Source organism: Apteryx mantelli, chromosome 1 (assembly GCF_036417845.1).
Source record: "Apteryx mantelli isolate bAptMan1 chromosome 1, bAptMan1.hap1, whole genome shotgun sequence".
NCBI classification, from domain to species: Eukaryota; Metazoa; Chordata; class Aves; order Apterygiformes; family Apterygidae; genus Apteryx; species Apteryx mantelli.
The window spans coordinates 28716984-28728877 of record NC_089978.1 but is presented as its reverse complement, the minus strand read 5'-3'; the positions used below and the strand labels follow the sequence as shown (position 1 = coordinate 28728877).

The following is an 11894-nucleotide window of genomic DNA, read 5'->3' as shown; positions in this document are numbered from 1 at the left end:
CCTTTGCAGGGGCCTGGTCTTTCTTGCCTTAGCTTAATTTGGACACAAATTAATTTGCTGAGGATAGGCATCTAGTTTAGGATTACCTGAATCACACACACAAAGTATCTACTACTTTCTGTGGACTATTCTGGACATTTTGCCTGTGCTAATTCTCCTAAATGTTTGCACTGCTGCCATTTACATTCAGACAAATCCCAAACAGAGCATGTATGAGTCAGGACTAGCTAGCATCAGAAACTCATTGCAGAGGCTTTCCATCTCTGCAGAAATGTCAGAAAGTTCACTTTAACTTAATAAAGTTAAAGTGTTGTCAGGGATGTTCATTATGGGCATCTCACCATACGAATTCCATATTTTTTATATTAAGTGAATACAGTCTGAACAAGCATTCAAGGACAAAGAATATGAGCTAACCATACAGGAGAAAAGCTATACAGTGGAGACAAGGACTAAAAACAAAAAAAATTCAATAAAACAGTGAGGCTGTTATTTGTCTAATGCAGTGGGATAATACATGCATCGCCTATAATCAGCAGAGTATGTAACGAAGTTTATAAGAAAGACTCCACTCCTCAGGACTCTAGAACATCTGAGAGAGGTAGGGGATGACTCTGTACCTCCTCCAGCTTGTGCCTGCCTAGTACAGATTGCACAGCTCATATATAAGCAGATGATCCTGTTCTAGGGCAGCAGGTGCTGAAGAAAACTGCAAGCTAAAAAGCTTCATTCCAGGAAGCAATCACTGATGCTGCTGGCTTGTTTCTCATCCTTAAAAGCAGCCCCACAAGCTGCTTCAAGGTCACTGGCAAAATAAGCATCAACCTCAGTAATCAGAGCTAATTCTAGTCATTTATAGAACCGACAACAAGCAGGTACGTACACAGACTAGCTAATCACATTGTCAGATTCCCCAGCAAGGCAGACACCCTTCAGTCATGAATTAGCAGCTTAACTGTCCTAACTACAGTTAAATCATTCTCCCCAATTACTGCTCAGACATCCTTAATGCACTTTGCACATTTCCTAATGCACTGGGGGTGGGGGGGAGGAAGACTCCAGTTATCACAACAGTACCTTTCCACAGAGCATCGCTTTTGGTTCTGCTTGTCCATTTTAAGAAAATAGTTTCACAAACATTTCCAGTTGTAAGAAACAGCTTCCTCCATGGCAACTCATGAACATGAAAGGCAAAGGCAGTATTTAATGTTGTTTAAGTTTTTACCAGCAACTCTTAACTACAACAGGTACGAGTCAGGATCATGCGACCACAGCACCTTCGGGGCCTTCTGGAAGTCACAGCCTGGTAGTAAGAGAGACTTGTAGAACAAAACTAAAGAGCTTTTTGTTTCTAATCAATGTTATCCAAGAGCTCTTGAACTGAACATCATGTGGCAGAAAGTTAAAGTCCTTCACACTACTCTCTTCTACCCAGCCCACTTATGTCAGGAGTGCTGGATGTGCACTCTAAGCTGCTGCAGTGGCTTGGCCTGCAGTGCTAACAGTGAGCTTTGCTCCTGCTGCACTGTCCCAGTACCTTTTAAGTTGGAGGGAAGATACTGCAACATACATAGAAGTCAGCATTCAGCCTCTGAAATACATGTGCTGGAACCCAAAAGACTGAACCTCTTCATAGCGTAGTAAACCCAGCAAGATCAGGCCTGACAACACTAAAACTGCAGCCATTGAAGTATTTTCTGAACAAAGGAAATTGGGTCTTTTGGGGGCCTTTTTTGGCCATAGTCTACATGCTAATAAAGGGGAAGGCCAAGAACCAAGACTGCTGCCATTTAATATGTAATTTTAGCTTCCTCTTATTTAATTTCCAGGATATGGCTGTCTTCAAGAAATCTGGTTCTATTTGTTTCTAACATCACACACGTCTTATTTTCCTGTAGTGCCTGTGCTACATGTCAATCAAAACCTGAAAGCAACCCAAAGGGAAACTTTTTCTTCCTCCTTATAAAGGCATATGCCTATATGCTTGATTTTCATTTTTGGTACATAGTTTAAGTGCTGGCTAAGTGGTTTTGCATCTGCATTTAAGCATGTCATATTACTAAAGCAGCATTATGTCACCATCTTTACCACAGTGCAACCAACAGAAGGGGCTCATATTCCCTTCTCAAATTATCAGCTGCAGAGCCTAGCCCAGAGAGGGGGAGAGACCAGGGCTAGTGTTATAATACACTTAGAATGAGATAGAAGATAGCATCCAGTTTTCATCTTGGAAGAGCCAGGAACAATATGATTGTACAAGAGCAATATGATTTTTCATTGCTCTAAGACAAGTTCAACACAAAAAAAGGAAGAGTAGAGGAGGAACATTCAAATTGCCATTAGTACCTAAAGAAGTCTCATCTGGGATTGCATCATAGATCAGTTTGTGTCCCATATAAACTAAAGTTTAATCCATCTTGTATAAACTCATTAGCATGCACACTACAGCATTATGCTATTCCTCATCTTAAATGCTTAGCTTTTCCTTACTTTTTTGTCAAATGGCTAAAAAGGGAAGTATTTAAGCTGCTATTCCAGTTGCAAAAGCATGACAAAAAAGTAGACAGATACTGCACACAGCCTCCTATTTCAGAGATTATAGGTTTTAAAGAAACTCAGACAGTTAGGTTTGTACACCAGAGAATTAAAGTTTCAAGAAAATCAAATGCAACTATTGTATCTTTCTTATAGCTAAGTTAACTGTAACAGAAGGAAAGAGTTTGGCCTGTAGGAAGATGTCCCATGGTAAAATATTTAGCTATGTCAGCTGACCTGCAGTTTAGCTCCTACTGTTAGGAGCATCAAGCCTGTTGGCCCAGCAGAATAAGACATGATGTGACTAATACTAGACAGTCCAGAGGATCCAAACTCATCTTTCCTGTTCCTATTCTGACGTGACCATACAAACACTTTTGAACTGCTATTACACTGGTAAAATGGTTTTACACTTGAGACCTTCATTAGTGCTTCTGAAAGATTCACCATGACAGTAACTGCAGTTCAGTAAGTCTTAATACTTTCACAAGAAGTGAGGCTCAATGTGGTGTTTCAGTACCCCCTATGTTTTACCTGAAACACCATAAGCAAGCAGGTACTCATGAGCCTGTTCAATTTAGTACACTGTTTCCTTGTAAAACAGGCAATCAAGAAATCTACCACTGCCCACTGCAACTAGATACTGTTGGGTTTAGCCTCAGTATTGAGCCACATACTTTAAAGCTGTCTGCATGCATAAGTGAAGTTGGCAGGCCACCTTTAAGATGGCCATCCACAAGCCATGAAATTCATTGCACCGAGACATTTGATGATACTAAACCCCCATCATAAAATGTCTGCCAGAGACAAACATGGGATATTTGGTCACATCTTAATATCAGTAAATGAAGAAAACCGATCTGTTTGACTAGAAAGTATTTTTTCAAGCAAGAGACCAAGAATTGCATAGAGTAGGTTGAAAATGAGCACTCTTGTTAAAGGATATTTACTTTGAGGCAAGTGAATCACTTTTACGGTCATCTCCCTCTGTTCTGGGAGAGCAGAAGGGTATGATCTTCTAGGAATATTCACTAGCTTGGACTGGAGAAAAGACTTTCTTCCCTCCTGCCCCTCTCCTATGCATATCACAGAAAGTGAAACACCTGGAGCTGGGAGAGCCTCATGACACACACTTGTATAATCACATTTTAAATTAAAGCAAGAGACTTTTCAGCTGGTACTTAATCTAACTGCAAGACAGTGCTTCTGTTGACTTGCATGTTAATGTGAAGTTTTAAGCATATTTTTGCTTGGAGACACAATACCTGTACAGATTACTCTCTCTCAGGAGGGTAAAACCTGGATGTTTTGTACTCTTACATTAAGAATGCCTGACAGATTTTTCTTCCTTACATTGTCCCAAGAGCAAGGTTTCTCTTGATATTGCAGAGCACTACACATGTTCAGTAGTGCTGTAGTGGCAGGGGATGTCATCTCAGGTAGCTGTGCTATAAGACTATTAAATACAACAAGTATGACACAGCAGCAGCCATCCAGCTCAAGTCCACCCTTTCATGGCCTGACAGCCTCCAGATTCTTTATTATGGCTTTTAGCATCACTCTCTCCCCCAGTCTGTTCTCCAGTATTTCTGGCTGCAAGAGCCTTAGGAACAATCTTAGTCTCTCTTTCCTCCATCCCCCCTGCAAAAGGATCTCCCCTATTCACCTTTATAAAGGCAAGTTCAACTTCCACCTCAACATGGAACTTCTACAGACCAGATCAGTGTTCAGAGATCACTTATACCTGGATGCTTTTGCTGTGACATGGTAAATGAGTTCCAGAAGACAGCTTCCTTTCATGGCTTCATGATCTTGCCTCATAGAGGAGCAAGAAACTGATAAGACCAGTCAGTCACCCATGTCTTTGGATGAAAGTGTGGTTCAAACCAATGCAACCTGATACTTAATCCGTTCCAACTAGCCTAAGAGCCCTGTTCAGTATTCTTGTAAAAACCCTTTTCACTCACTGTTACTGTGGATATTAACTAGAGTCAGAAGATTCAGAGAAACAGTGTAATAAGACATTTATTAAAAGTGCTGTCAGTTACTATTAAGAGCTATAGTCTAATATCCTTTTTAAAAGGCATCTAATTAAAAAATGCTAGCTAAAAAACCATTCTTATCACCATGGTTACAGACACATGACCTGCAGTGCTCTATGAAATGTTAGACCAGCTATATTGATTGGGAGGGAATAGTCTGAGTCCAGGATCCATCTTTATTGTAGAGGAAGAACTGCTGGGGGCTCCAAGAGAGACACCTGCAAGTACCTGGAATAGAAACAAAGTCACCAAGAATAATAGCTTGACTGACAAGTTTAAATATCCTGTCTGCATTCTTGTGCAATGCCTATTGTGGAGGGGAGAAATTTTATCCTGCAACATTGCAAAAGCATTATAATCCAATACACCTGCACACCTATAGATAAGGCAGGAACTACTCTTTTGATAGGAGAGCTTTCCTCTCAAGAGGCTGAGAGAGGTACCTCCTCCAGCATTAGCTTCTGTTCCTGAAGCTGACCACTATGAGAAGTTTGTCAGTTACAGTACCTGTAGCACAAGCTGCTGAGACTTGACTAAACCACAGTCTTCCTGTGCCCATGACCTCCAAGTTACAGGACATTAGCATCTTGGTTACTTACTTTGAGAGCTTGTACTTCTCCTTAATTGCTTGCAGCTGGCAATGGGGAGCATCAAGGCATGCTTTATGTAGGTCAGTCAGGCAAGGCACTATCTCACTTAGCGAATACCCAGTGAATGCAGCAAGTGTTTCTGGCTGGTCAGAGGAGAAGAGCCCATGTTATTCTATTTTAGGCAACACTCATCTAGAAGATACATTTTCTACAGAAGCAGGAAGCATCTTGGCTACATCAGTTCTCACTCCAGATTCATTGTTTAGAGTTTGAAAGGATTCAAATGTATTCTGCCATCAGCTTCACTCAAGGTCTTCGGTACTGGGAAGTATAACAAAAAGCTCCTACTGCTCTAAGCAAAGTTATGTCACATCCACCACCTTGCTTCTGGTTTCTGCTCCCTGCTAAAGCTATTCCTCCAAACAACTGACATGACTATCAAGGGGTTCGCTCAAACAGATTCAAGCTCTCTTCCCTGCAAAAAGCCCCTAATGCTATTTGTGAGAAGAGGTTTTGGGAACCAGGGATAGATGAGGTCTTAGGTGCAGACTTAGGCAAGCACAGTGGCAAGGTTCCTCCTATTTCAGACAGGAGCCAGGATATTTCAGATTGACTTAAACATTCTGATAGTCCCATAAGCTCAGAAGCAACCACCCATCCTAGGATTTCAGCCTTTGCGATAACATACTTTGAAGCTATTCTTTCTACTTCTCAGCCTAGTTCTAATGACAGTATTAAATGCTTGACTATCATTAACATACAGATTTTTTTTCTTACCCAGAAAGACCTGTTCACTGTATAGTTTGCTAGACAGTAGGCTGCTGCAGCAGTTTGTGAAGGGAGGTACTTCAGAAATGGATCAGCTTCAAGGAGACTCAGCTCTGCAAGATACTGAACAAAAAAGGAAGTCTTTCAAACAAGATAGTGTATCTAGTGGAATCAGGTCAATACGTGGGGCATTTAAACTGGTTGATGGTCTCAGATTCATGTAAGAAACATGTTACATGTTCGGTGGGTAGAAGTAGTACTCATGAAGTTGAAGCAGAATTCCAGTCTTGTTGATCTCACAGAAGTACTTCCAGCCTGTTTCAGTGGCACTGCCCCCCAAACCCCCCCCCCCAAAAAAAAAAAAAAAAAAAGGAGCGAGAGAGAGAGAGAGACCCACACAAAAGACTGCACTTCTGTCAAAGCTTAACTGATCTGTGTCATAACCTAAAGTTCTGATCCTACAACCAGCTCTGATGTAGTTTTAGAGATAAGAGACCTGGATGGTCTCTATCCAGAGACCTGGATGGTCTAAGGAGACCAAAGATGTGCTCTTCCTCTCCTCTGACAGTCTTGTTCACGTAGGCAGACTTCACTAAGATCTGAGCCTTATAGGCAGCTCTAAAAAAACAGAATCTGGACTCTATTGGAGTAGAGTCATCATATAATCCTGTGACTTTTGCAGCTAAGCAGCAGGTCAGATGTTTTGCTATAAGCGATGGTTGCCATGTTTCTAAGCAGAGATCCCTAGGCAGATCCCTAGCACATATATTGTGTATCAATACCCAATACTACCATCTCCAGGGCAGACTTATTGTGCATGCAGTGTTGCAAAAGCTGTTTTCTACCATCTAGCTGTCTAGACAGTGCATTATCCCTGAACGGACAGGGAGACTAAGCTTAGTATTTCCATAAGAGAGATTCCCCAGAAGTCTTAACACAAACCTACACACTGAAGGTAGCATGCTAGAAAGCATCCAGATTTAGGCCTAGAACAGTACCAAAAGAGGTACAGCATGAGAAAAGAGTATAGTCACCTGATGGAGCATCAGAACCTGTCTGCTCAGATAAAAGCAGGAACATCTGCATTTCTGTAAGTTATGATCACTTCCCCCTCCCCGCTCCCTCCACCTCAGGCCTAAAGGAGGCGAATTCATACCCTTGCAAAGTTCTCTGTCCTGATGCAGACTCCATGCCTCTGAATATACTGGAGGAGGAACTGATTGATGGTTGGCACTGTTAAGTCAAAAGCCAGCACTTTGAGAAGCAGGTGTTCCATTCTCAGCAGCTGCCTCTTTGTGTATGTATCATCTGTTATATACACAAATTCATCTACTTCTGGTGGGTAAATCTCCTCATATTTCCTGAAAGAGGAGTACAGAAGCCACACTGGTCAGCTTGAAAGTAGTGATAAGTCTTCCACTGTATCCATATTAGTATGGGCACATGACATTACTATAAGACTGTCTAGAGAACCAATTTCAACCCTTCTTCCGGGATGTATAACCATTTAGGATCAGATTTGGGAAGCAAAGGTGTATATACGGACTCAGAGCAGTCTGGAGAGAAATACACTCACATTACTGTTAAAAAGCCTCTTGACTAATAGCGAGTTCTTAAATCCAAGGAATCCCAGTTACACAAAACACTCCCAGGCTGTTTGGTATTCTGTCTCTTTTAAAGAGTTCAAGGCTAAGTGTAGATTGCCACTTTGAATTTACTATAGCCTTATAGCCAAGAGCCTGCCACTTACAGTAGTTCCCCCTTCCCCCCTTTTTTTGCTTCCAGCTTTACGGTTACAAGGTCTTCTTGATGCAAAGGTGGGAACATTAGACATTTAACTTTGTTAGTACCAGAGTTGGTCAAATTGCTAATCTTAAGACATCATGACAAGCTACCTGTTACTGCAGGTTTCAGTCCTTCAAATTAAACCAAAAATAAGTTGTAGCCTGCTGAGTTTTCAGGAGAGGATACAAACACTTACGCAGCCAGAAGTATTGCTGCTGTTCCTACAAGCTGCAGCTTCCCTCTGAGGACAGACATGCAGGAGAGAAACCTGTCTAGGAAGTTCACTGCCAAGTACAATGTCTCCGTCCGAAGTTTGTATTCTTCCCCTACTTCCACAAGCCAGTCTACCAAGATGGCACGCATTCCTGTTGTGATATCCGGTTGTTTCCTCATATAGTAGGGCTTGGGCCTGTATCTTATCTGCTCAGGGAGACAGGTGAAGAATTAGGACACTCATCTGAAGATAGCCATTGATGGCTGAGTTGATTAAGGTTTTTGAACTACTTTTGGCCTACTAGTTTAAGTACAACAATTGATAACTAGTTGTAGTAGTATTAACTAGTAACTAAATCACTTACTAGAGGTGTTATTTCTCCAGTGAATGCTAACAAGAGACAGGAGTAGTGTGTTAGTAGCAGAATAGTGAAAGACCTCCTGGACATTGAAGTCCAGCCTTTGCTATCAAGCACATACAAGCCATTCTGAAAGAGGGACCTGAAAGTAACTTTAAACAAATCAGGTTTCTCCTTCCCTATTGGAAAGCTGTTCTTTTCCTTAGTCTTCTGCATCAGAGTAGGAGAGCTTTACCTTACTATAACACAAGAGCTGTCAGTGAGGTCATATCCAGCTGCTTTAGTGTTTTTGCAGCATTTGATTCCCATCTGCAAGAACTGTTTCCAGAACTTTTTGTCTTTAAGAGTCAAAAGACACTCTAACAACAGAGTATTTCTGGGATGCAGAATAATATCTGAAAGATCTCATCACTGTTTGAAGCCAGATTCATAGGCAGCTTCTAAAGATGGCCTTTACTACCTGCTTTCTCCACCTTTGTAGCTCAGCAGCAATCTAGGGTCATCTTGCGGCAGCAGTACAGCTTTGCAGCCCATCACAGAGTCCACAAATACCTTAGTGTCATAAGCTTGTAACAAGCCACTCACTTCAGCTTCTCGGAGGTACTGATGAATGTCTTCTGCATATTCTCCCACAGTCATTACTGTTATTGTATCTCCCATCTGATCCTCAGGTTGGGACTGGAAGGATGTGTCCACTAGCATAGGAGACCCTGACAGGTTAGAGGAGCCAGCAACACATTTAGGTAATTAGCCTCTTCACCTTCTCTTGCTGTTTCTGACACAGCAGATACATTGTTGATCACAATCAAAGTTATCTTGAAGCATTATTTACTACAACATAAGCTAAATCACTAGCATCACAGTTCAGAGCTACCTTACATGGATCTCTGCTATACTACTCAGTTAGTAACTAAGAAGAGTTACCTGTACTCAGATCCAACAGTAGGTGAATATTGGATGTCATTGCACTAGTATCCAGTTCACACAGGCTAGATTCCAGCTCTTCAACCACTGGGCAGTTTTCTTTCTGTTCTGGTTCATCTATATATATAGCAAACCCTTGCTTTGATGTGGCATTGACCATGCAGCTAGGCAATTCATCTTTTCCAGCTGGAGGGAAGGAGTTTTCAGAGCCAGAGAAGTATCTGATAACTGTAGTACCCTGAAACAGAGTACATGGTAATGCTGTAAGATGGCAATTCAGAAGATAGTATAGCTTATTTTAGAGAAGAAGAGGAGCTGCTTTCATTGGCTAACATGGGCACCAAAAAAGTCTAAAAGTTAACTGGGGGGGGGGGGGGGGCACACAACAACCACACAGCTACAACCGGCACTTCAGAAGTCCTGCTTGTTGCTGTCTTGCTGCAATAGAGACCTCACAGGGAAAGTGAGATATACTGAAAGGTAGGAGCCAGGTGAGTCCTGAATAGCCTCATCTCCACCACTGATGGCAAAGGTGAGCCAGGTGAGGCCAGCTCCATCAGAAACAGGCAGCATCAAGTGTAGGGTCTGCTCTGCATGCAGTTTTAGCAGAGTGCCTATTTCAAAGCATAGCAAGTTAAAGTAACAGAAGGAAGCTTTCAGAAGCTGTCACAGACTCATGAAAGACTTCACATAAAATAAGGCATTTTATATTGAGTTACAAACCAAAGTTTGCACTTCGGGGCTCAACCACCACAACACCCAAGACCACAACATGTGACCAGGATGCAGCCCTTAACATCACTTACTATTAGCGAGCCATCAACTGAGTTAGGGGCTTCACACAGCCACAACTGCAGAGAGCCCCTGCACACGCAGCAGCTGCTGCTCCAGGCCCAGCAAGCTGGCACAGCTGCCTTCTCTGCCGCAGCAGCCGATGCCAGAAGGGCTGGGGGGTACAGGGCAGACACGCTTCTGCGAGCTTTAGCTTTCCAGCCATGCTGGCACCCCGCAGGCACCGCGGCACGCAGCGACGGGACCTCAGGGTAGGCAGCGAGCAGTACCTAGCCTTCACCGCCCTACACCGTGGGGGGCAAAGCCGCACCGAGGCTCCGCGGCACGGAGCGCTCCCGCGGGGGCGGTTACCGCAGGGCCCCGGGGCGCTGCGGCTGCCCGCCGGCCGGTTGGGCTCACCTGGCCGCCGGGCCGCCGCCGCTGCCCGTTCTCCGCCAGCTCCGCCAGCACGGCCCGCCCGCCGGCGCCGCGGGGCTCCGGCCGCCCCGCACGGCTCCGCTCCGCGGTGCGGCGCATCCTCCCCACGGCGGACCGCGGACAACGGCGAGGGGGATCCGGTCGAGCCGCGGCTGGCCCCGCACGGAGCGCTCCCGGAGAGCCGCGCTGCGCTGCCGCGCTGCCCGGCTACGCTGCGCTGCGCTGCCTGCCCGGCTGCCCTGCCCGCCGCGCCGCGCTGCGCTGCGCTGCCCGCCCAGCGGCCCCGCCGCCCCTATATCGGCCGCGGCCAATGGGCGCCCGCGGCGGCTGTTGGCTGCGGCCAGTTGGACGCCGGGGCCGGCAACCCCCGGCCGCCGCGGCCCTGGCAACCCGCGCGGCGGCGGCGGCGGTCGCCATGGAGACCCGGCCCCGCCCCCTCCGGCCTCCTCCCCCCCCCCCCCCGGCCCGGCCCGCGCACGGGCCGCCGCGGCCGCCGCGCTGCTTCCTCGGGCCGCGGCGACCCCCCGGCAGCACCTCCCGCCCCCCCGGGCACCCGCGGCTTCGGCCACTGTAACCGGATCGTGCAACGGGCGGAAACAAAGAGGGGTTCAGCTCAGCGGCCCTTGGCGGCGGTACGCGGCGTAGCTTGGGGGAGACCGTTGCACTAAAGCCCCCCGGGCGCCAGGCACGCCCGGCCGGAGGGCTGTTCCGCAGCCGCGCCGCAGCCCGGTCTCCGTGAAAGGACGGCTCGTCGCGCCTGCCCTTGCACGAGGTTTTGCTGCATCCAAATTCGCGTTCAGCTCTTTCTAGCGCTTATGTGCTAGGATGAATTGGGGGCGCTCGAGTTTTGGTAGCAAACCAGGAGCGACCTCTGTGTAAGCAGTAGCAGGGCCCCAAAAGGCCCCACAAAACCGAGCACAACAGAGGTGCACCACTTTTACCCCGGGATCTTCGCTATGGTCCAAGCACGGAGATGCAGCTGACACCAGCAGCAGCCTGCCTCAGGGTGCCAGGAACCCAAGCCCCATCGGAGCAGGGATTACATATTGGAGAGGCAGTGACTGTCCGGGTCTATTTAGCTAACAGCATTTTTAGTTTGGGGAATTAGACTAGGTATCTTTGGTGCTGCTGCATTACTTTAAAGCTGGAGCTAGATATCTGCAGTCAGTAGAACTACGTGCATTTTTTTTGAGTTTATTTATTTATTCAGTAAAATAGGAGAGTCTCATTTTAAGCATTAACAGGATTCAGATATTAGCTACATCTTCCAGCAACAGAAAGCCATTATATGTAAGAGTCTAATCCTTTCAAATGAAAAAAGAGCTACTCTGCTGAGTTGTACAATTGGTGGCCAGGGCCAGAAATTGCCAAGAACTAGCTGAAATCATGTGTTGGATTCTGATTTTTTCCCCCAATATTCCTGTGCCTGGAAGTGTCAATGACCAATAGGTAGGGCAAAGTTAGGCTGA

General features: G+C 45.5%; 1 protein-coding gene across 1 annotated transcript; it reads right to left on the bottom strand.

Annotated features, from left to right (window-relative positions):
• Positions 1-4623: 4623 nt before the first annotated feature.
• On the bottom strand, positions 4624-10524 carry CCNA1 (cyclin A1). Its single transcript, XM_067289658.1, has 8 exons — positions 10408-10524; positions 9217-9454; positions 8878-9002; positions 7917-8140; positions 7092-7296; positions 5945-6058; positions 5177-5310; positions 4624-4805 (listed from the first exon to the last, which is right to left on the bottom strand). Exons 1-8 carry the CDS (start codon positions 10522-10524, stop codon positions 4754-4756), a joined length of 1209 nt encoding a protein of 402 aa, XP_067145759.1. The 3' UTR covers positions 4624-4753.
• Positions 10525-11894: the final 1370 nt, after the last annotated feature.